This window comes from Narcine bancroftii, chromosome 1 (genome assembly GCF_036971445.1).
Source record: "Narcine bancroftii isolate sNarBan1 chromosome 1, sNarBan1.hap1, whole genome shotgun sequence".
NCBI classification, from domain to species: Eukaryota; Metazoa; Chordata; class Chondrichthyes; order Torpediniformes; family Narcinidae; genus Narcine; species Narcine bancroftii.
The window spans coordinates 293,425,534-293,450,884 of record NC_091469.1 but is presented as its reverse complement, the minus strand read 5'-3'; the positions used below and the strand labels follow the sequence as shown (position 1 = coordinate 293,450,884).

The window sequence follows — 25,351 nt, the reverse complement described above, 5'->3', positions numbered from 1 at the left end:
AACTGAAATATATTTACTAAAATCTAAACAAGGTAAATCTAAATGTAAATATTCTAAATATAAAGACAACTTATTAAGAAAAAAAGAATAATTATGTAAAACATGCATGATTTTTTCCATTACCAAACAAGTTTTCAACTCATTATGCCATCTATTAATATCAATCACATTAGCATTTTTCCATGTACTTGCTTTACATTTTTTTTGCAACAGATAAAGCTAAATATACAAAAGCAATCTGAAATTTGTCTAATCCCAAATCTTTCAAAGGATTCAACTCACCCAACAAAAATATTGTCGGGTCCAGAGGTATTTTGATCTTATGCAAATGTTCCAAAAACAATTGAATTGCTTTCCAAAAAGATTATATATGAGATTATATATGAACACATTACCAAACAGCATGAAAAAAAGTTCCAATTAAATTACCACATCTAAAACAAGAATCTGATTCACTAAAACCATATATTTTTTTAACTTTTCAGATGTTAAATACAATTGATGTAAAAAATTGTAATTAACCATTGCATAACGAACATTTATCAATCTAGTAGCACGATCGTCATCCTCAGAAAAAGTTAATATCCTTTTTCCATTTCATCTTAGATGAAAAGCCATCCCTTTTTTTCCATACTTTTCTGTAATATTTGTATATCAATGAAATATATCCCTTGGTGCAATCACAAGAAAAGATTCAAATTTAGTCAATTTATGTAAAATCATATCTCTACCAAATATTTGTTTTACTAGGGATCGAAGTTGATAATAAACGAATAAAGTATTCTCATTAATACCAAAATCTTCCCTCATTTGATTAAAGGATAACAATTGACCTTCTTTAAAACAATGTAATAAACATTGAAAAAGGAATAAATTGGTTATTATATAACAGTTAAAGTTAATAATTTACCCGTAGAACCTATCGTTCTATTTTTCTTCATCCATAACTTCATTAAATGCTTTAGTATAGGCACATTATATTGTTGTAATAAATTTAAATTCCACCGAAACAAAAATTGATGTATTTCAAATTCAAAAATATTCACCATCTCAATTTTAGCCCAACTAGGGGGCCGATCCAAATCCATTAATGAACTAATAAATTTAAATTGAGCTGCCTCATAATAATTTTGAAAATGTGGTAAGCGTAATCCCCCATATGCATATTTCCAGGTTAGCTTATTCAAAGCTACTCTTGGAAATTTACCCTTCCATAAAAATTCCCTAACCATTTTATTTAAAACTCGAAAATAATTCTTATTAAGTAAACACGGAATTGACTGAAACAAATATTGTAGACGTGGAAAGATATTCATGTTGATTTTATTTATTCTTCCAATTAAATTTATAGGAAGATCCTTGCACTTAATCAAATCAGATTTGATCTTTTTCATTAACAGTACATAATTTAATTTATATAAAGATTGATAATCAACATCCACATTTATACGCAAATATTTAATTCGATCAGTCCACTTCAAATTAGTAATATTCTTATAAACTGAATAATCTCCTTCACCTATCAGTAAAATTTCACTTTTTTCCCAGTTAACTTTATATCCAGACAAAGATCCATATTGTGTTAAACATTCCTTCAAGTGTAAAAGTGAATGAGGTGGATTTGTTAAATACACCAGTTTCTTTCTTTGGCTTGGCTTCGCGGACGAAGATTTATGGAGGGGTAATGTCCACGTCAGCTGCAGGCTTGTTTGTGGCTGACAAGTCCGATGCGGGACAGGCAGACACGGTTGCAGCGGTTGCAAGGGAAAATTGGTTGGTTGGGATTGGGTGTTGGGTTTTTCCTCCTTTGTCTTTTGTCAATGAGGTGGGCTCTGCGGTCTTCTTCAAAGGAGGTTGCTGCCCGCCGAACTGTGAGGCGCCAAGATGCACGGTTTGAGGCGATATCAGCCCACTGGCGGTGGTCAATGTGGCCGGCACCAAGAGATTTCTTTAGGCAGTCCTTGTACCTCTTCTTTGGTGCACCTCTGTCACGGTGGCCAGTGGAGAGCTCGCCATATAACACGATCTTGGGAAGGCGATTGTCCTCCATTCTGGAGATGTGACCTACCCAGCGCAGTTGGATCTTCAGCAGCGTGGATTCGATGCTGTCGGCCTCTGCCATCTCGAGTACTTCGATGTTAGGGATGAAGTCGCTCCAATGAATGTTGAGGATGGAGCGGAGACAACGCTGGTGGAAGCGTTCTAGGAGCCGTAGGTGATGCCGGTGGAGGACCCATGATTCGGAGCCAAACAGGAGTGTCGGTATGACAACGGCTCTGTATACGCTAATCTTTGTGAGGTTTTTCAGTTGGTAGTTTTTCCAGACTCTTGTGTAGTCTTCCAAAGGCGCTATTTGCCTTGGCGAGTCTGTTGTCTATCTCGTTGTTGATCCTTGCATCCGATGAAATGGTGCAGTCGAGATAGGTAAACTGGTTGACCGTTTTGAGTTTTGTGTGCCCGATGGAGATGTAGTGGGGCTGGTAGTCATGGTGGGGAGCTGGCTGTTGGAGGACCTCAGTTTTCTTCAGGCTGACTTCCAGCCCAAACATTTTGGCAGTTTCCGCAAAACAGGACGTCAAGCGCTGAAGAGCTGGCTCTGAATGGGTAACTAAAGCGGCATCGTCTCCAAAGAGTAGTTCACGGACAAGTTTCTCTTGTGTCTTGGTGTGAGCTTGCAGGTGCCTCAGATTGAAGAGACTGCCATCCGTGCGGTACCGGATGTAAACAGCGTCTTCATTGTTGAGATCTTTCATGGCTTGTTTCAGCAATCTGTACTCTTTCCCCAACATCTGGGGAATCCAATTTTTAAAAAATGTGACAGGATCTTGACCTATATCTTCTGGCAAACCCACAATTTTCACATAGTTTCTTCTGCTTTGATTTTCCAAATAGTCAATTTTTTAAAACTCTTTTTCCCCGGCTCCTAAATCTTTAATTGATTTTTCCCCTTTACTATTGTTTCTGTATTGGATTGTACCTGTTGTTTACATTCAGAAAAAGAACCTTCAAATTTTTTTGAAGTTTTCCAGATTTTCTTTAATTTCTGCCTTAACCACAGTTAGGTCTGAAATTATATCAGTATTCATTTGAACCACCTGGTTCAATTGACCAGTAATAACATCCAAATAAGAAGCAATACCTTCAAACATCATATAAACAAGCTGAGATGCAGTTTGAAATGTAGGATCCTGTTTCATAAATTGTAACTCACTCTCTACCAGCTCTTCTTCCATTTCCTGTGCAGTAAATCCTCTTGTTGTTCTTCAAAAGGCAGCATTCTGGTTGTTTTACTGCGAGTTTGGACACTCAACGACATCCCCCCGACTTCGTTAGGGGGTCATTGCTGCCGCTCCCCCGCAGACCATTTTTTCATAAAATTACGGAGTTCTCCGTAATTAACAGTGCCACCCAAGCCCATAATCGCTGCAGACTGTGTGTCTGCCATCAGAATCCTCTTCCTCTGCGCTTCCGTCTCTTCCAACGGGGATGTTCGCTGTAACAAGTCTCCAGGCTCGTGCCTGACCTCTCAGGAGCGCACTCCTTCCTCCGCAGAACGGATCGAACTAGCGCCATCTTGAGACTGGTAAGTAACTTCCCTTAGCTTTTGTCCCCACCGGCGATCGTTGAAGCTTGGGGATCAAGGCTGTTCCAGGTTGTTTAGGCCCCAATTCTTCTGCTCTTTGAAATTGTATTTTCTTTTGTAACTGAGACTTAGTTTTTTTGTATTAGCAGCCATAATGGCTCACCAAAATATCAAACTGAAAGTTAAAGTTTTAAAATTAAAAATAAAGGGTTAAAAAACACGCACTTAAAAGTCTGACCAGAGAGGGCAGGGATTACACATCTGATCTCTACGCCATTTTGCCATGCCCCCCCCACTCTGGCTGTTATCTGTTGTGCAAGGAAGAGGGAGATGAACTTCTTTAGTTCCTGCCAGAGATTATTTCACTATAAATGTTTAGGGGTAGCTTGGGCTATAGACAGAATACACACTCTATAATATCTACATGTTTGACAAAGATGGAGCAACAGAAGTTAAACACAAAAGTCTGCAGATGTTATGCTGACCTCTGTAAAGCAATGCAACAATCTAAAGCTTCCCTATCGCACATGCATAATCTTCTGTTTTTCTTTCATCCATATGCCTGTCTAAGAGTCTTTTAAATGTCCCCATTGCACCAGCTTCCAACACCACCCCTGGCAATGCATTCCAGGCACCCTCTTTGTGTAGTTTAAAAAAAAACACCCCTTATGTCTCCCATAAACTTTTCTACCCTCACCCTTGTACAGACATCCTCTGGTATTGCTACTGTCACCCTGGGCGAAAGGTACTGGCTGTCCACCCTATCGATGCCTCTCATAATCCATCATCCTCAGCCTCTAGTGATAGCCATGATGACAAATCCTATAGATAACCCTCATAATCTTGTAATTTCATAATTGTTGCGGGAATAGTGAGAATCTGGCCCCTTCTCCCTCTTAAATTTTAAATTTAAATGTGCATATATTGGCATATTGCTCAGATACTGTATACTCGTGGCTAATGGTTCCCCCTTATCCTTGGGAAGTGAGTGTGTGGAGCCTGGGGCGGCATTGATTCCAATTCAATTTTTTAACTTTTCTGCTTAAACCATTCACAAGGTGTGAGATGTTGCCTCTTGATGAAGGATTCCAGCCTGAAATGTTGACTATTCCTTTTCTCCCACTGACGCAGCTAGACCTGCTGAGTTCCTCCAGCAGATTGTTTTTTTTTTGTTGTAGATTCCAATCTCTTGTGTGACCCCACATTTCCTCTTACCACTGAGCCTCTCTCTTTAGGTTTTGGATGATTACCTCGCTATTTTTAGGAGTGGCTCAACATTATCTGAACTCCACCAGGAGTCCTGACATATTTTGCAGCTCAGATCAATAGCATCAACTTGAGCTGATGTGATATGATTCAGTGGTGTAATGGGATGGGACATTGGTGTTTGGTGCCACAGCGCCTCCTTGTGTAGAGCATGGTTCACAGTACCTTGTCATTCCCAAATGTGAGTTTCTGGTATCAAGCCGTATCGATTGAGAAAAGCAGACAACTGCAGGTACTTGAAACGAGGACAGAATGGTCTGGAAATGATAAGCAGGTCAACCAGAATTTTTAGAATGTTCCTCCTGATCACTGATTCTGTTTTCACATCTTTATACCTTTCTGTTAATGATCAAAATTGTGATAAATAGATTTAACAGTCAGAAAGAGGATGGATTTGTTAGCCAATGAACAACGGGACATGGATGTCCATCTCACTCCATGTGCCCAATTGATTGGAGCACTTTACATAACATAGTTTTTTTGGCCTTCCGCAGCTGTTGTTGTAAATGGCAGTGGAGAATGTCTCCTCTGTTCACACACCCAACCTGTCAATAGACTTCTAACTACATCACAGTTCTCAGTTTGGTGCAGGAAGTCTGTTTGTCCTGGGTCCCATGTCTAGAATGGGATATCTACAACTGAGCCATATGGTTTTGTCTTCTCAAAGACCCATCTTGACAACATTTTGTAGGAGAACAATTGAGAGTGTCCTGTCCGACTGCATCATTGTATAGTATGGTAGCTGCAAACCGTCGGATCGGAAGTCAATATAGAGGATCATCAATATGGCCAAGAGAATCACTTGGGTCTCCCCTTCCCCAATCAACATTCACAGGGAACATTGCTTAAATAGGATTGAAAAATGATTAAGGACTCTTTCCATCTAGTATGCAGTATCTTTGACCCACTCCCATCAAGGAGGAGGTAAGGGAGCATGAAAATCGGGGCTGGGAAATAGCTTCTTCCCACAGTTTGTGAGATTGGTGAACAGTACCCTGCAACTGAGTAAATCATCCCAAAATATTTGTATATATTTATTTGATGTTCTATCTTTATATGAGATTATTATGTGTCTGCACAGTGGTCCAGAGAAACGCTGATGATAATAAACTTGAACTCCTTCAGGCCTTAAGATCAAAGGGTATTACAGTATTGACATTTGTGGTCAGTGCCTGGACTTTGCAGCATTGTTTGGCTGGCTGGGGTTCTATGTTGGGATTGAATTGGTGTTGTCTCCTTGACCACAGGATAGAATGGCTGAAGAGCTGAAGTGGGCTACTGGCCAAATGGTTCTTCAGCTGAGCTGAGGGAATGTAGCTTTGGGAGTCTATTGTGTGTATATTATTTGCCACATGTCATCAGGAACACCCCCCCGCCCACCCCATCCCATCCCACCTCCTCCCCCTGCTCCCCACCCCCCCCCCCCAGCGCCTCGCCTTTGCTGTACATCACTCAGATCATCTTCAGATCTTCTGAGGATAAATGTAAATCGAACACAGTAGCAAAGAGATGTTGGAATTAATCTGTGGGTTTTCCCTGCTGTGTTGAATTGACAGAAATGGGAGGTGGGTTTTGCCACAGCTGTATTCACCCATCAGCTAATGAGCACCACCACCCCCTGATTAGATGCCAATCTTGCCAAGTCTCACCCTTTTATTCTGGTTTTGCCAGATGAGCTCTTGGTGTGCTCTGACCTTGGGCTTCATGGCAATGAGGACATTTTACAATCTGATCATGCTTTGTAGCAGTTGAATCTTTTCATAACCTTAATGATTTACGTAACTTTGAAATGACACCTTTTTTAAAAAAAAATTTAAAAAAATCTTTGTACCGATGAACGTGCTGGAAGGTTTTGTCTTTCGTCTGTTTAGCAGTTTCCTTGCCCTTCTTGTCTTTTCATTCTTCATTCTCTGTATCTACAGGCTGGCTTTTTTCTCCCCCTCAGTGGAGGCATTGATAGCTCAGCAACAGCCTGCATTGTTTATTCCATGTGTTGTCAAGTCTGCACTGCTGCAACTAATGGAAGTAAGTATCCGTCAGGATCCATTTCCTCTCATTTGCCCCCCGCATCCTCCACCTCTTGTCAAGGATGGCCAGACAGTGTGTCGATTTTGCTCCATCGTTCAACAGTATTGCAGCTAATCCTGTTCCTCGAGGTAACTTTCCATCTGATCTGATCTTCTTCTCTTCCAAAACATTGTCTGCTAGTACTCATCCACAATAGTAGCAACTGAGGTTTATGGAACGGTAGGTTTCCTGACTTATTTTGTACTAGTTTTTCATTTAAAAAAAACCATGAACTTGGTAGTGGTGGCAGAGGGGAATTAAGGGTGATGGAGAAAAGGCTGGTCGGTGAATCTGAGTCCCTGACCAGATCAGCCATGACCTTGTTAAATGGTGGAGCAAGCCTGATGAGCCATATGGCTACTCCTGCTCCGATTCCTTCTGTTTTCAATTTAATTTAAACATTTTTTTAGATCTTCAGGCCCTTCCACCCTACAAGCCTTTGCTGCCCTGGGTGCTCCAGATTCCTCCTCCCCTCCAAAACGTACGGGGTTGGTAGGTTAATTGGGTGTAATTCGGCGGCACGGATTTCATGGGGACCTTCGATTATGCTGCATAGTCTAAAAATAAAAAAATAAACACTACCCATTGATGATTGACACATTATTACTTGTGAGTTAGCTCCAAAAGTTTCCATAATAAGCCTGGATAAGGGCTTGTCTTTTAAGACAAGATTAACAGACCTAGAGCTTTTCTCTTTGGAGCGAAGAAGGATGGGATGTGCCTTAATAGAGATGTGATAGGGCAGACAGTTAACACTATTTTCCATAGCAAATACCAGAGGATATCTGTTCAAAGAGAGGGGAGGAGATATTAGAGAAATTCAAGGTTACGTTTGTTTTTACACAGAGAATGGAGGGTGCCTGGAATGCATTGCCAGGAGTGGTGGCGGAAGCTGCTATAATGGCAACATTTAAAAGTCTCTTGGATGTATGAAGAAGAGGGTTATGGATGTGAAATGGGGAAGGTTTAGATCTTTGAGTAGGTTTATATACATAGGCCGGCTCAACATTGCAGGCTGAAGGTCAAGTAGTGCGATGAAATGTTCTATGTCTGATATCTGTTTAGATCAGCAGGTGCTGGAAGATGCCCGGAGGATTGTGAATAACATGAATTACACCCCCAAAAACCCACGGGAATTCTGTCGACGCATCTTTACCACTTGCTACATGGCCAGTGAAAACTCATCTCGAGAGACCTGCAACCGGGCCAAAGAGCTAGCAGATCAAATAGGCAGGTGAGGCATGAATTGGAGCTCTTAATTGGTTCATTCATCTGTCCCAGGTTCTGAATCTTGTCCAGTAATTTCAAACAAATGAGCTGTTTACCTCTATTGTCGTTGAGTTCACCTTCAAGAACTTTCCATTCCAATCCACTTTGAAGACAATGCATTGGTGCCATTTTCATCTTAAAACCTTTCAAATATTTTCTTGTCCTTAATTTTTTTTTTGTCAGTCACTGTTTTCATTTCAAAAGCAATATTGTTGCTTGAAGTTTGCAGTCCAGTTCAGAATTCACGTTTCCCAGTTCCTGTTTCCATTTGCATCTCCTCCAGACCTTTTAATTTAATACCACGCTCTTTTTGTCATCTGTTTGCTTAAAAGATCACTCTTCTGTGGACCTCCCTTTGTGTTCATTCTTTTTGCTACTTTCTCCAATTTCATTATGTTTATTGCTTTATTAACTTTAGCAGTCTGTCCCTTGTAGTTAGGACCAGCTTTGCAGTGTACAAATGGGACTTGTCGCACACATTTTCACAGCACTGCAGTTGGAGCAGCTGTATTGCAGCTTCAGTTACCCAGATACCATAGAACAGTTTATGGCATGGAAACAGGCCATCTCGGCCCTACAAGTCCACGCCATTCGTTTCTGACCTCTGTTCTGACTTTATGGCATTTGCATGTTCTCCCTGTGAACATGTGTTCTGGGTTTCCTCCCACATCCCAAAGACTTCCTGGCTGTTGGCTTGTTTAGCCATGAAATTGCCCTTGGCAGGAGAATTGAAGGAAGCTAACGAGAACCTGAGAGAGTTGGCCTGGAAGCTTGCGGGAATGGAATTGATTGCATTTCTTTGAGGTGGCACAGACTCAATGGGCTGAATAACCGATCTGAGAGGAAATATAAAATGTGAAAAGAATCCATAGCCTATGTAATTGGGCTCTTATCAGTGGAGAAGATAAACATTTAATGTTAAAATGAGAAGCTTTCTCTGCTGTAAATTAGTGATGTACATTTACATTGCAGCTGCAATAGCTCAGTGGTTAGAGCATTGATCTTGTAAACCAGGGGTCACAAGTTTGTTCGGGCCTCATTGCTGTGAGGGGCGCGGGACAAAGTGGTGATTCTGTCTTCCTTACAGTAGCTAAAGTTAAAGAATTTCATGTACGTTACATTCTAAATGTAGCATAACGTGACAATAATGGAACCTTTTGCCATCTCTCTTTTTTTTCAGTCATCACATAAACTTGAATATTGATTCTGCAGTGCAGGCGGTGATTATGATTTTCAACTTGGTAACTGGCAAATCTCCACAGTTTGCAGCACATGGTGGATGTAACAGGGAGAATTTAGCTCTGCAAAATTTACAGGTACAAATGACGAATTGATTCTTTATCGATGTCAGTCGCATGGTGTACATGATAGATGAAGATGAACATAATACCTTGCGGTTTATGGTTATAATTTATGGAAATGAGCGAACCCTGTGGCGTATTATATAACACCAGCGACCGAAGTTCAAATCCAGCGCTGACTGTAAGAATTTTATACGCTCTCCCTGTGTCTGCGTGGGTTTCCTCTGGGTGCTCCAGTTTCCTCCCACCGTTCAAAATGTACAGGGGTCATTGATCAATTAGGAAGCACGGACTCATGGACTGAAAGGGCTGTATGTCTAAATTTAAAAAAAAATATACTCACACACTGATCCCAATATACCCAACGTCAGCGGAAATCATGCTCCTGCGAGCGTGGTTGGGATTTGTGCAGTAACTTTGCACCAATGACTTGTTTACAGTCCATTGTACACAGCTGGAATGAACAGCTCAACATCCGCTCTACAGCATCTTTCCCAAGTTAATGAATACTTAGTACAGACTGTCCCTGGATTACGAATGCCTAAATGAGTTCCCATAGTATTATTAAATTCAAAAGCCTGATGTTTGTACAAACGATCATTCCTATGAACTGTGTTTTTACTACAATCACAGTGTTTGCTGACTTTCAAATTTCACTCTGCAGAGGTCTGTTTACCATATTGAGTGATTTTTTTTGTGTATTTTCCAACTTATTTACAAATTTAACTTTTGGATATCTGAAAAGATAGATTCTATTCGTTACCTGGTGGCAGGCTGTAATGTTTATTTGGTTCTTCAATCTGTTGCCTTCAGATTCCAGATTTATTGTCAGAGAATATAGATGACATCACATACAACCCTGAGATTCTTTTTCCTGCAGGCGAGGCAGAATTTACCACTTATTGGTCATGCAAAAACGAAACTGTACACAATGCATACATGTAAACAAAGAAATATAAAAAGATAAATAAATGTAAACAAACTGCAATACAGAGAGAATAAAAAAAATCAATAAAGTGCACAAGTAAGAATCCTTAAATGAGTCCCTGGTTGAGTTTGTTGTTGAGGAGTCTGATGGTGGACGGGTAGCAGCTATTCCTAACCTGGTGGTGCGAGTCTTGTAGAACCAATACCTCTTTCCTGTTGGCAGCAGTGAGAACAGAGCGTGTGCTGGATGGTGTGGATCCTTGATGATTGCTGCTCCTCTCTGATGGCAGCATTCCCTATAGGTGTTGTCAATGGTGGGGAGAGCTTTGCCTGTGTTGTCCTGAGAGATGTCCACCGCTTTTTGAAGGGCTTTGCGCTTAGGGGTATAGGTGGTCCCGTACCAGACCATATCTTCAGCAACCTATCCTGGAGTGTGTTGTTATCTCAATAGTTTTGATAGGTGATGATAATTTATGCAGCGGAGGACATCCAAATTAACTTTTTTAAAACCATTTGGCTTCAGCATGAGCCGACTTGATAATGTGTATTTATTTTGTTTGTGCAGAAGCAATGAAAGATTTCAATCAATGCATGATTGCAATATTGGTTCACCAAACCTCTTCCTCCCTATGCCTGGTTTTAATGTAGTTTACTTCATAACTTCCTTTTTTAGATATATGTCTGTGTCCATTCTCAATCTGCCAAAACACATCTGCTCATCTCTTACTGAAACAATAAATGATATTTTCTGTGTACCAAACTGACAGAAGAGTTTTTATTAAACGTGCAACTTCTGACTTGACAGGAAAAAATACCTGTTGCTTGATTAATGTGTTGGAAGTTTGTTGTTGCAACATGGACATCAGTCCCATTCTTTAAGAAGAGATACCCATTACAATTAATGGAGTTCTTCTAACTGAAATTTGCTGCTAAGATTTAATATGTGGTAAGAAAAATGGCAGCACAGTTTGGGTAGTTATCAGCGCTATGTTGTTAAAGGTCAAGTGATTGCGGTTCGAATCGGGCACTGTCTGTAAGGAGTTTGTATATTTTCCGTGCGTGCGTGCGTCGTCTGGGTGCTCTGGTTTCCACCCACCATTCAAATAAACATTCCAGGGATGTAGTTCAATAAGGTGTAATCGGGTGGCATGGGCTCATAGGTCGAAAAGGTCTGTTAATGTACTGCATGTCTACATTTAAAATTTTTTTTAAAATAAATTTTATCTCTTAAGATACTAAAATGGTGGAATTTTTTTTTCTTCTGATCTTCTTGTCTGTTAAAGGCTAGAATCCGAATGGTTCTTGCTTATCTCTTTGCTCAATTGACTTTATGGACTTTTGGGAAGCCTGGAGGATTGTTAGTTCTGGGATCCGCCAATGTGGATGAAAGGTGAGATTTAAACAGGTGGAAATTCTCAATGGATGAGACATCCTCTGGGGAGGGACAAACAAAATCAATACACAGAAACAGCTGTGGAAGGAGAAATGATGACCAAGCCAGACACAAGCTATGAAGACAGAAATCAAGAGAGTGTGTTCACCGTAGATGTTAATTTTCTCTCTCTCACTTCAATGGCTGCCAGACATGTTGAATGTTTCCACTACTGTATCTTCTACTTCTCCTTCTGAGTTCCTTTTGTATAGTTGAGAGGTGTTTTTTTTTTTCAGCCCAATTTGAAGTTCTACATTTGGCTAGAATCTCTAATTGTTGAAACTGATCACTAATAAGTTGTGTCAGACTTTTTTTTTTGAGGCATGCAGCCAGTAAGTCAAACGTGGGAGGTCAGTTAATTCCTCACTGACAAAATCGGTATGGAATATTACAAATCTGACCATGGTGTGATTAATTGAGCCACAAATTGGATTTCTATTGAAATAAAATGCAGGACAGCAATCAAAAAAATTTGACTTGTGAGATGTTTGGACAAAAAGCTTGAGAGGTTTTTGAAAGCAACTGAGTTAAAAGAATGACTGAGCATTAATTTTATCCATTACCCTTTATTATTTCATATTTCACTCAGCTCCCTACGCTCCAGGAAATAAAGGCCTAGCCTGTCTATAATTCGATCCCTCAAATCCCAGTAACATCCTGGTGAATCTCTTAATGCCATCATTCTGAAGATGGATGACCAAAGCTGCCTGCAGTACTGCAAGTATGGTCTTGTACTGCAATATCCCAACTTTACTTATTCACATTTAGAGGGATTAAAGTTGCCAGCTTTGAACAGTTGAAGTAATCTTTATGATGGAGACTGGTTGACATCGTTTACCACACTGATCTGTTTCAGCCTCAGAGGATACCTGACCAAGTATGATTGTTCCAGTGCGGATATCAATCCAATTGGTGGCATCAGTAAAACTGATCTCCGGAACTTTATCCAGTACTGCATAGAAAACTTCCAGCTCACAGCTCTCCGAAGGTAATGCAGCATTTTGATATTTTTAAAAAAAAAAGTTGTATTCTATATGTAGGTTCAGCTTGTTTTGGGTTTAAGGTGGAGAAGTGGGATATACTGTAGTCCTTGTGAGAATTAAGGTGGCATGGTGTTTTGTTACAGCATTCTGTCTGCTCCTCCCACTGCAGAGCTGGAGCCACTGGCAGAAGGGCAAATTGCACAGACGGATGAGGTATGTGTTTCTTGTTGAGTGGATAGTAACTTCTAATGTCATGCAATTTGCTTTAAGCTCACTTTATCAATGCAAAAGTTGCATTAGATGGAAATGTTAGGGTCAAATAAACTAAATTGTAGTGGAAATACACATGACATGAATGATGCATCTGAGGAGGAGACCAGCTGTTTTAAGTTCCATAACAACTACTCTTTGCCAGTGGCCCAAAAAATATTGCTTTTAATACTTAAAATATTGCAATTCTAGCAGGAGTCCTGGCATTGCCTGGGAATTAAAATACAGTTCTCAGTTACTGACTGCATGGTTGAAACAAAATACCCCAAAAAACTTCAAGGTAATTCATATTCTGAATGTACATTGATGGACAGCACTGTAACTGATTGAGGTGTCCCTGGTGCAAGTTCAATTAAAAAAAAATGTTTTGACTTTATATGACCATAAAGGTTAAATTCAATGTGGTCATGACATTCAGCATCAAATGTTACCCCTACAGAACCTTGGACATTTCTAGAGTGCTCTAAATTGATTTGCTTGGAAAACAGACATATTTAGATTTATACATCATGCTTTTGCAGCTCCCTTTGATGGCTGGCATTCAACTGGTTTCCATTGCCAATTCAGGTTGAGCATCCTTGATTTTTCACAAGTCATCACTGAAGTATAGTTTTATCACTGAACTGGAACGTATTTAAATTTTTTTTATTAAATCACAACCCATATTTTGAGAACATTAGATCTCCTTGTAACTTTCTCCATCTTAAAAAAGAATAACTTAGATAATCTTGCAATATTCTCTTATCATTCTGGTAAATCTCTTCTGCAACCTAATTGAAGAACACCTGCCCACAGCTGGGCTCAGCATATTAGCTGGAGCCTAAGCGATAGACACATAGAATCTGGTGTGAAAAAGCAATCTGTTGGAGGATCTCATCAGGGTCGAGCAACATTAGTGGGAGCTGTGTTTTATAAAGGTTCAGTTATAGTTTTCTTGCTTTTAATTACATCTTTACTTAACAACTCAAGTTCCCCATAGGTCTTTTTAAAAGCTTTCACAATTTGCTGTACTGCTCTCAGACTTGAGGTTAATCATTGGGCCATGAAGTTTAATGTGATTATTTTTAACTGCAAATCAAAAGTAATTAAAAAAAAACCTAATAACTAATACAAAAAAAAAGTGAGGTAGTGTGTTCATTAACCATTCAGAAATCTGATGGCAGACGGGAAGAAGCTGGTTTTGTAACATTGGGTGTTCGTCTTCAGGCACCTACATCTCGTTCCTGATGGTAGCAGTGAGAAAAGGGCGTGGCGGTCAGGCCAGCCAGAATGCTCTCCACAGTACACCTGTAGAAATTTGCAAGTGTCTTTGATTTCAACTGTACAGATGATGAAATACATCATTCAGGGATGTCATTCCTACCATAATAAGACATGCATTAGTTGCAATGTGTTTTGTTGTTATTCTAAATAGCAGATGTCTCACTGTCTCGCAGACTAGATGGACATTTCAATATAATGCAAATACTCCAATGTAGCAGTCATTTCTACACAGGCCGATATGGGAATGACATATGCAGAATTGTCAGTGTATGGGAAGCTGAGGAAGATAGTGAAGTGCGGTCCTTATAGCATGTTCTGCAAATTAATCCAGATGTGGAAAACTATCTGCACTCCTCGGCAGGTGAGCCTAATAATCATACTAACTTTGCAAACCATTCAAGTACCAAGTGAGAACATGGAAAACATTATGATTTATAAATTGAGAGGAAAATAAAACACCATAAAATCTTTCATGTTGTATTTTTAGTATTGTCTGAAATCATCTCCTTAGAAATGAATGTTGCATGAAGATATTGGCAACCAAATTGTGGATTAAGCTCAAGATTTAGTTCGAAGATTGTTAAAATGGCAAAGTTAAATAGAATTTGCTTTGTTAATTTTCCATAAGATGTTCAAATTTAAATTGGGATGTGTAGATTGATAATTATGTTGCTTTAACCTTCTCCATTACTTAGTGCAGAAAAGTTGATTGTAGACCCAAGTACTTAAGTTAGCATAGGACTTGATGCAAACCAATTTCCTCAGTTGTAGTCAATTATCACATTACTGAGCTAAGTGTAGGAATGGAAATAGGATCAATGGATTGAATATCCTGATCTGCCATTAAATTATTTGAATTATTACATCTTATGTTTCATATCCTTTAGTCCATATCCCTTAATATTTTAGACTATTGAAAATTGTACTAAATCATAATTTAAAATGAATTATCCTGATCAAACTAGAACTTGAGAAAAAGTTAAGTTATAGTGTTGTGAAGTTAACTTGCTATATACATTTGTTTCAAGGTGGCTGAGAAAGTAAAGCATTTCTTCCGCACCTATTCTATTAATCGCCACAAAATGACTACGCTGACTCCTGCATACCATGCGGAAGATTATAGTCCTGATGACAATCGGTTTGATCTCCGACCATTTCTGTACAACACTACCTGGTCTTGGCAGTTCAAGTGTATAGATAACCAGGTAATGCTTTTGAATGAAGTTGGCCTGAGAGTGCACTTGAATGGTCAAGTTAATTAATGTTTGCCTGTGGAATGTAATGTAACTGAGAGGAGGGTTTTGGGGCTGAGAATTCTTCTGGCAACTTGTTACAGTGATGTAACTTTCAGAGTGATGCTCCTCTTGCTAGGCAGACAAAAGCAAAATGCCGCAGATGCTGGAGAAACTAAATTAAAAACAAAAATGGCAGAAATTCTCAAGTCAGAGAAACTGTGTTTCAGATCACTGACTGATTTTTGACTCCACAGCAGCTGCCTTACCTGATAAGCATTTCAAACGTTTCCTGTTTTGTAGGCAGCTAATGTTGAGCATAGCTAGTTGTAGTTTTCTTTTTTGATATGCAGAAAAAAATCCCCAAAGAAAATGTCAGGCAGGTGACTCCTCATCAGAAGTGAGAAAGCAAGCGGAGAGGGAAAGATGTATTGTGAGAACAGAGAGAATGTCCTGTGATGGGGATTAGACCAAGGTTGTAGAGGTGCTCCAATTGTTCTCAGTCCTAGCTAGAGTGTGAAGATAATTTGAAAGAGTAAAGTACAAATGCTGGAATTGTGACATGCAGAACAGATCATTAGCTAGAAATCATGATATAAAAATGGAATGCAAAAACTACTCAGCAGATTAGGTAGCATCTTTGAGAGGAAGTAGTCAGTGTTCTCAGGACCAAGATTCTTTGTCAGGTCAGAGCGTAAGGGGCGCATTTGAGATAGCCAATTCCAACACAAACAGAAATAAATGAATTTCAAACTATTCCTGAAAGCTGCAAAAAGCTGCAGAGTGGCACAGTTAGCGTTGCAGATGACACACTGCTAGTATAGCACCAGCAACCTGGGTTCAAAGCTGGTGCTGTCTGTAAGGAATTTATACATTCTCCGTGTAGCTGCATGGGTTTCAACCGGGTGCTCTGGTTTCCTCCTATAATCCAAGATTTGCGTGGTCAGTAGGTTAATTGGTCACTGGGTATACTCGGGTGGCACAGGGACATGTGCCGGAAGGGCCTATTACTGTTCCGTATCTCTAAATTTTAAAATATCTATTTAAAAAAAATAATAATTTAAAATACCTGGATGGAAGAAAGGTTTTCTTCAAGCTGGTGTTGCACATCACTTGAGGCCAGGTTAGAGTGTGAATGGGATGCACTGGGAATTTCGAGTCAGCATTACATACTGAATGGAGGTGTGGAAGTCACAAACAAGCAACAAAATAAGAGTCAATCATTGAAAACTGAGGTGAGTGGGAATATCTTCTCTCAGAAGGTAAGTGGATCTCTGTTTAGAGTGGAGGAGGGATTATTATTTATGGTGTAGTCAGATAAATATTTGAAAGGTAGAGGAACTGAGAGATTTCAGATTTATTGTCAGTGTACATACATGACATACAACCCTGAGATTCCTTTTTCTTGTGGGCGCAGCAGTATTACCACTAATTGGTAGTGCAAAAAATAAACTGTACACAGCGTAAAACATGTAAGTAGAGAACTGTAAACAGATAATGAATGTAAACAACTGACTGTACAATACAGAGACAACAAAATTAAAATTAATAAAGGATCCTTAAATGAGTCTCTGAGAATGTTGCTGAGGATTCTGATGGTGGAGGGGTAGCAGCTGTTCCTGAACCTGACAGTGGGGAGCCTTGTGGCAATTATACCTCTTTCCTGATAGTAGCAGGGAGTGCGTGTGCTGGGTGGTGAGGGTCTTTGATGATTGCTGTTTTCCAACAGCAGCGTTCCCTGTAGATGTACTCAAAAAAGTGGTCAGTATTGATCAGCCATGACTACTGGTATATTAAGGGGCCTGATGACCTGCTCCAAGTTTCTTGTGTTGTGCAAAATGGTAATCAAATCTGCATTTGGTTTCTCCAGTGGACAGAAACCACCTGATGCATGCAGTACACTACATGGAAAGAAGTATTGGCAAGTTGGCAATTAAAACACAAATTATCTACATAATTCAACATCTACATCTGGCCTACTGATCAATATTCTTTGAGGAAAATGCCTCCACCTTGCTTTGTACTGTGGAGAAGATATGGTTTGTCACTCGACATGTTTAAGATTCTTTGGAACCAAAACATTTGTAGAAGTAGCAACTGAAATGGATTATATATTAATTGCCATTTCTAATGTTATTTCAATTTTTACTCCTTAAGGTTACAAAACTGGAGAGAACTCGAGGGAATTATGATGATGATGTTTCCAATGAGCTCAGCGGATTGGGATTACCTCAGACTTAAGCACAGGTTCCTTGGATGGATGGATTCAACGAATCAAACAGCAAGCCTTCAATACACATTAGGTTCTGATTCAAATAGTTCCCTTATTGTGTAATGATACTGTGTTCCTTCATTTTTAGCAATACCAATGTGCACGTGGAACTAGAGTTATACAGCAATTATACAGAAGACCCTTTCACGCACCTTGACAACCCCAATCAAGGTCTCTTCCTTTGCTAGTCCCATTTGTCTGCACATAGCCCAATTCCCTTCAAACCTGTGCTGTCTATCATTCTATCCAAATATCTTTTTAATGCTGCAGTGGTATTCGGACTTGTCAGCTTGTCAGCCACAAACGAGCCTGCAGCTGACGTGGACATTACCCCTCCATAAATCTTCGTCCGTGAAGCCAAGCCAAAGAGAGAGAGAGAGAAGAGAGAGAGAGAGAGAGAGAGGTATCAGCCTCTATGCGTCCTCTGGCAGCTTTTTCCTTGTACCATCACTCTGTAAAAAATATTCCCATCAGCTCCCCTTTAATTTTTTTTCCCTGTTCATTGTCAATCTGTGCTCTCCAGTTTTACACTAACTGACTCTGGGGGTTGGTGAAAAATTGCCAAGACACATTACCTGAACTCCTCATGATTTTTTGAAAAGACAGTTTATGGTCACACTCTGCTCCTTTTCTCCAGGGGAAACTGACCTAGCCATTTCAGTGTCTCCGTATAGCTCAAGCCTCACAGTCCTGGCAACTTCCTTGTGAATTTTTTTTCTGCATGTTATACCTAATTGCATTCTTTCTTTCTGCAGGACGGCAATCAGAATTGAACACCGTACCCAAAATTTGGTCTGTCTGCTCTCTTGCACAGCTGTAAAATGGCATTCCCAAATCTTGTCCTCAAATCCTGACCAATATTCATGGCAGTTTCCTGCATTCTTCACTACTTTGTCTACCCGTATTGTCACTTTCAAGAAACAATGGGTGAGCAACCTCTTTTAAAACTTATTTGATCTTAAGTATTCCCTGTGCCGTAAGTGCTCTGTGATTAGTAAGGAATTGCTTAACATGGTATGTGAGTGGAAAGAAAAAGTTTGAAAACCACTGTTTTAATTGTACCTAAATGACTTGTTGCATGCACAGTTTCATAACTCCAAAGGAAATGGGCCATGACAATTTTTCTCAAGCAAAATATTTTAGCAACAATTAGATCTAGAGCAGTAGTTCTCAACCTTCTCTTCCCACTCACTTACCACCTTAAGCAATCGCTTACCAATCATAGCACTTATGGCACAGGGAATACTTAAGATGGAATGTGAGTTTAAAAAAAGGATTCCCATACCTGGTCTATGTGCTGCTCTACAACACTCCCCAGGAACCTGCATTCACTGTGTAACTTGAACGAACTTTCCAAAATACATCACTTTGTGCTCATTTAAGTTATATTCCATCTGCCATTTATTTTCCACTTTCCTAGTTGTTCTAGATCAGAGGTGGCCAAATGTTTTTGGTTGTGGACGACGTACAGAAAAATATAAGGAGTCACGGGCCAAACAACATTAAGCCTGGCAATTTACAACAAGTTACACTGCAAGAAAAATGGTGTTTTTTTTTAGTCCAGAAAACCTCTGTGCCATCAAAATTCCTTTTCTATCAAAATAACTAGATGACTAGGAGTAGCCGTTTCTGAATCTGCTGCTCTTGCATTTAATTTAAATTAACACAATAAAACTCTTTAAAACTCATTCAAAAAGCAGTCACACCAAGACTACCTGTAAATTAGAGGAGCAACACTTAATTTTCCACCAAGTCACCCTCCAACACCAGATGGCATTAACATCAGTTTCTGCCAGCCTACTCCTCACTCTCCCTCCCTCCCCTTTCCCCTTTGTCTTCTTTCCTCCAGCTCTCCACCCTCCTCCCCCTGCTGGTGTGCCTATCTCCTTTCTCCTCCTGCTGTTATTATGTTCTGGCACACATTTTGCTCATACCTTGAAGAGCTCAAGCCCGAAACATTGATTATACATCTCTGTCTTTGCTACATAAAGTATACTGTTTGACTTGCTGAGTTTCTCCATCATTGTGTTTTTACTCCCTTCTCCAACTCATTGGCTGTTTGTTTTTCCTCCGCTCTTAAGAACAAAAAAATCAAACAAAATGTATGGTGGGGGTGGGGGGGGGTAGGTTCACTGGATGTAAATTGGGTGGCATTACTCGTGGGCTGAAATGGCCTGTAACTGTGTTGTTTGTATGTCTAATTTAAATTTAAAGTTTAATTTTAAATTTAAAGTCTACAAAATCAAGAAGAAAGTAAATTTTAAATATTAATGCCATTATAAATCTTGTAGTAATGGCGTGTTTGAATTAATTAATGGTAACCATAAACGTGAATCAGTGCATTTTTTTTTTAAAGCTATTAAAATCATGGGTGTGGTACGTTTGTGAGTCAGACTTTCTCCTTACACCACTTACACTAACTTTTTCCTCTGGAGGTCTGCACAAAAACAGGCCACTTTGTCCAAGTCAGCTCTGATGGGCGTGTTGCTGTCTGCATTAGAAAATCGCAGCAGCTTACAGGGTGCAGTAGTGCTGAATATGAGGCCACATCCCTCTCGCTTTCAAGTCAGTGAAGTTATTTTAACCCTTTGGACTCCGTGTCCCTGTTTTCAGGAGCTACCAACAAGTGCACATACTCCGTGTCCCTGTTTTCCAGGATTGGTTTTATACCAACCACCAGGTGGTTCATTCTGGTGTTGGCACTGTAGATTATTCATGGACCCAGTTTGGAGTATGTAATATGAAAGGTTAAAAATGGCCAGAATCTAAAGGGTTAAAGGAAATTGTGCTAGAGACACAGGAGAAACTGCAGATGCTGGAATCTGGAACCAAAAAAAAACAATCTGCCTCCAGCAGTTTCTCCTGTAGGGAATTATTCCAGTGTCCCGGACAATACTTATCACCAAATAAGACAATTCAAAACCATATTGCTTATGTATTACGTTTGTGGGAGCATTGCTGCATGAGAATTGTAAATTGCATGAATAATTTCCTACATTACAGCGACGTAAGGTTCAATAGGCACTATCGTATTTTGATTCTATCTCAATGCAGATGACCTGCTGACCAAAGCTCCAGTCTTGTGTGTTTAATTGGCTTGAGATGGCTGCAACTATTAGAATACCATTAAGTAAAATGGCAATAAATGAGGTGCTGGGGCAGGCAAAGGGATGTTTAACATTTCAGGTTGAGACCCTGCATCTGGCCTGAGAGTGTAAACACTGTGTCTGCCCCTTCCCCTTCCACAGCTCTTCCCCTTTGCCTATCATCTCTCCCTAATGCAGTTCCACTAATGATCTTACTTTGTTATTAGATTGCATAATCTCGAGCCCGTTGTCTCCACCTTCCAGCCTGTTGAGTACCTTTGCTCTCTCCCACCTGGTCCTATCTGGCCGTCAACCCCTCCTCACCTGGATCCACTTGTCACGACCTCCTGCATCACTCTCCCACCCTCCTTCTTTATATTGGCTATTGCCCCTTTACACACTTGGTCTTGCCTGAAGCATCAACAATGCATCCCCTTCCCTCCCTAAAAGTTGCTTGATCTACTGAGTTCCTCATAAGTTTGTTTATTGCTCCAAATTCCAGGATTATATGACTCATAACAGATGGTGTAAGATGGCTAATAAGCAGCATGACAACTCAGTCGCAACAACTTATAGGGGGTGGTCTTCTCAAGCTTCCCACAGTGTAATACAAATCCCTGCCCACCCAATCTGCATTTATTATTGGTTCTGGGGGCAAGAAATATTGTCCAGTCAACCATGATGCAGATACTTAGCAATTCTTGAGGAGTCAGGTAACAAGATGGGTGTGTTTTGGACTGGAGATCTGTCCCTAGGCACTTTCTTTTTAGTTTAACACACCCTGCACACTGATTTTTACTACTTCTCTTAATGATGTGCACTATTTGACTTGTAACACAACTCCACAGACTACTTATTTGTGTAATTGAATTTACCGGTGGAATGATTTGACTTGCCTGGAGGAATAGGTTCATGATTCGGAAGGCATTCACGGGGAGAAGGCAGGAGAATGGGGTTAAAAAGGATTGTAAATCAGCCATGAGGAAATGGCGGGATGAACTCAATAGGCCACATGGCCTAATTCAGATCCTTTGTCTTGAAAATAACGATGACATCCTTTCCATCACAAACACTTGGGATCTGGAGCTCCAGCTGTCGGGTTTCCCCCAGAAAATTTTTGCTCTTGGGTTCTGCAGTCTCTTGCTTCTCCACATTGGAATCCAGACTGAATGGTAATGTGGTAAAGGGAGCTGGCGTTCTTCATGCACCAAGCTTAGGAACAGCTTCATCCCACGGGCTGTGAGCATGCTGAACAACCAAAGGAAATTCTCACACTAACCATCCGAGACACTCGTATACGTAAAACAATATTAATTTGTAAAGATGAAATATTTGTCCCTCGTATGTATTGTTTGTATGAGTTCAGAATCCGAATTTACTGTCATGAATAAATCATGAAATTTAGAGTTTTTGTGGCAGCATCATCATGCAAACATTCATATTCTAACTATCTTACAGCATTGCTATAAATAATTTTTAAAAAGTAGTGCATGAAAAGTAAGGCAGTGATTATTCAAATTGTGTGTCTGCATGTTTTGCACCGAGGATTGGAGAACGCTGTTTCTTCGGGTTACACTTGAGCAATCAGATGACAATAAGCTTGACTTTTATTGAAAGATAAAGCTCTTCCAAAAATGAGAGAGCACAATAAATGCAATATAAAAAAACCTCGATGAAGGGCTCAAGACTGAAATGTTGGTTAGGAAACTTTATTTTTGCTATGTGACGGATTATATAATATTTTATATGTTTTTGAAGGAGATAGATTGTGGGGGGTTTAGTGTCAGTCATAAACAAACACAAACACTTCAGAAAATAGATCTCATTTAAAATGCAAGAGCTTTGCTCAAACAAGACACTCTAGGCCCAATGCTTTTGTAAAGACAATAAAAACTGCTTTGCTGAAGGTTTTCATAAGGAGGTGCAAATAGAAGAACCCAAACTCAGGAGATGTCACAAATAGGTGTTAATTGGACATTCTGTGGAGTAATGGATTATTGTTTTGAAAGCAGCAAATGAATGGGCTCAGAAGTTTGGGTCCAGTGCTGCAATCTGTCTGGTCATGTGGTTTGGCAAGCAGAGAGAGAGAAAAGAGACCAAACAGTCTTTCTCTCAGAGAGATAGAGATAGAGAGAACTGGTTTCTGCAGTCATGGCAAGCTGGCAGCTTGTTGAAATCCCATTTTGAATACGGGTTGTGAGTGGTGAGTTCAGCCTGTTGAAAACCCTGTGTTCCTTACAAGAGGAAGTGGCTGGCTAGAGTGTTTCACCTGAAATAAGAGAAACAAAAGGAACTCTGTGGTGACCTGCAGATGAAGAGGTTATCATTTGGAAAACCCTGATGGGGCAAGTTGCTTCAGGAAGTTCCTTCTGAAGTGGCTGATCGGAGGGAATCAGTTTTTGTGTGTCCAACGAGCAACAAATCTCTCTCTGAAACCAACCAGAGTGGTAACCAATTACCTTTAAGCACCAGAGCTTGGTGAAAATTCATACAGGTTAAATTGTGTGCACAGTGTAAGAATTGCCTGATACCAGTGAACTCGGAGGAGTGAGAAGTGAGATTGGACTGTGAATCAAAGAACTTTTCCATACTTATTACATACACATGGTTAAGCTAATAGTAACTAGTTAAAGTTTGATCCTGTTTTTCATGTTCCAAGAAAATTAAAAACAACTTTTGTTTAAGTAACTATTTGTCTTGGTGAATTTCTGTTGCTGCTGGGTTTTGGGGTCCTCTGGGCCCGTCAAGGCTATATTAAGCACATTGTTTGACCTGCTCGTGTTTTGCTTCAATCAATGAAATATGTGCATTTTGTTTCTCGCCACTTCAGAAGAGATGGCTCTTACCTGCAACCAGGAGACAACTCGCTTGGGCTCCTGGCGCTGCACCCTGGGATTTGGTGTCCGAAGTCTGCGGGATTCGTAGGCGAGCGGCCGGACTCCATTTCCCAGAAGCACCACAGACGATTTCGCATGCGCACTAGCGGCCTGGACTCACCCGCTAGTTAAAATGCGGAATCTCGGGCAAGTTGTGGGTTTGAGTTTCGACTGGCAGCAGCTCCCGGCCTGAGAGAGAAACAAATATTCGTCGCGGGAAGAATACTTTTGAAGGGATATATTTGTGGCGTCAACCTGTTCGACCACGGGGTGCGGAGTTTCCTGCTTCTCTTTCCCACCAGCGCTCATGGAGAACGATCCGCTTCTCCCCGCTGGCAGCAGCACCAGCAGCTGCTGGTCCTGCTACAACGACGGTGGCGACGAGCAGAGGCCCCGCTCGGAGAGCTCGGGACCGCGGAACAGTAGCGGCAGTAACAACGAGCACATCGGTGCGGCTCTGGGCGGAGGGGACTCGGAGCGGGGGTGGGGGCGTGTACGACACTGGCGGGCAGGGGGAGGCGGCGGGTGGGGGGGGGTTAGGAAGGGGGGCTGGCGTGGAGGGGGGTTAGGAAGGGGGGCTGGCGTGGAGGGGGTGTTAGGAAGGGGAGCTGGCTTGGAGGGGGGGTTAGGAAGGGGGGCTGGCGTGGAGGGGGGGTTAGGAAGGGGAGCTGGCGTGGAGGGGGGGTTAGGAAGGGGGGCTGGCGTGGAGGGGGGGTTAGGAAGGGGGGCTGGCTGGAGGGGGGTTTAGGAAGGGGGGCTGGCGTGGAGGGGGGTTTAGGAAGGGGGGCTGGCGTGGAGGGGGGTTAGGAAGGGGGGCTGGCGTGGAGGGGGGGTTAGGAAGGGGGGCTGGCGTGGAGGGGAGGTTGGGAAGGGGGGCTGGCGTGGAGGGGGGGTTGGGAAGGGGGGCTGGCGTGGAGGGGGGGTTGGGAAGGGGGGCTGGCGTGGAGGGGGGGTTGGGAAGGGGGGCTGGCGTGGAGGGGGGGTTGGGAAGGGGAGCTGGCGTGGAGGGGGGGTTGGGAAGGGGGGCTGGCGTGGAGGGGGGGTTGGGAAGGGGGGCTGGCGTGGAGGGGGGGTTAGGAAGGGGGGCTGGCGTGGAGGGGGGTAGGAAGGGGGGCTGGCGTGGAGGGGGGGTTAGGAAGGGGGGCTGGCGTGGAGGGGGGGTTAGGAAGGGGGGCTGGCGTGGAGGGGGGGTTAGGAAGGGGGGCTGGCGTGGAGGGGGGGTTAGGAAGGGGGGCTGGCGTGGAGGGGGGGTTAGGAAGGGGGGCTGGCGTGGAGGGGGGGTTAGGAAGGGGGGCTGGCGTGGAGGGGGGGTTAGGAAGGGGGGCTGGCGTGGAGGGGGGGTTAGGAAGGGGGGCTGGCGTGGAGGGGGGTTAGGAAGGGGGGCTGGCGTGGAGGGGGGTTAGGAAGGGGGGCTGGCGTGGAGGGGGAGTTAGGAAGGGGGGCTGGCGTGGAGGGGGAGTTAGGAAGGGGGGCTGGCGTGGAGGTGGGGTTAGGAAGGGGGGCTGGCGTGGAGGGGGGTTAGGA

The 25,351-nt window shown here is 41.7% G+C and overlaps 2 protein-coding genes and 1 long non-coding RNA gene across 7 annotated transcripts in view; 2 read left to right on the top strand and 1 right to left on the bottom strand.

Annotated features, from left to right (window-relative positions):
• The window catches only part of LOC138746442 (glutamine-dependent NAD(+) synthetase), a 47,125-nt gene extending 26,883 nt beyond the window's left edge, over positions 1-20,242 (top strand). Inside the window, exons 13-21 of one of the 2 annotated variants that reach the window (XM_069904622.1) lie at positions 6,772-6,874; positions 7,982-8,150; positions 9,366-9,501; positions 11,697-11,803; positions 12,702-12,833; positions 12,972-13,041; positions 14,594-14,722; positions 15,390-15,566; positions 17,751-20,242. In XM_069904622.1, the coding sequence (XP_069760723.1) occupies positions 6,772-6,874; positions 7,982-8,150; positions 9,366-9,501; positions 11,697-11,803; positions 12,702-12,833; positions 12,972-13,041; positions 14,594-14,722; positions 15,390-15,566; positions 17,751-17,834 (1,107 nt within the window). In that variant the 3' untranslated portion in view covers positions 17,835-20,242. The remainder of the gene's footprint in view (positions 1-6,771; positions 6,875-7,981; positions 8,151-9,365; positions 9,502-11,696; positions 11,804-12,701; positions 12,834-12,971; positions 13,042-14,593; positions 14,723-15,389; positions 15,567-17,750) is intronic. The other variant, XM_069904631.1, reaches the window with a different exon arrangement.
• LOC138746476 (uncharacterized) lies at positions 560-24,281 on the bottom strand. Its single transcript, XR_011346983.1, has 3 exons — positions 23,798-24,281; positions 10,250-10,360; positions 560-670 (listed from the first exon to the last, which is right to left on the bottom strand). It is a non-coding gene; the product is annotated as an uncharacterized lncRNA (long non-coding RNA).
• tpcn2 (two pore segment channel 2) overlaps positions 23,923-25,351 on the top strand; it is a 66,231-nt gene continuing 64,802 nt past the window's right edge. For 2 of the 4 annotated variants that reach the window (XR_011346953.1, XM_069904615.1), the window contains exon 1: positions 23,923-24,276. Coding sequence is in view for 3 of the 4 variants with exons in the window: in XM_069904615.1 (XP_069760716.1) it covers positions 24,135-24,276 (142 nt within the window). In the remaining variant the exon portion in view is untranslated. The remainder of the gene's footprint in view (positions 24,277-25,351) is intronic. The other 2 variants (XM_069904605.1, XM_069904597.1) reach the window with 1 other exon arrangement.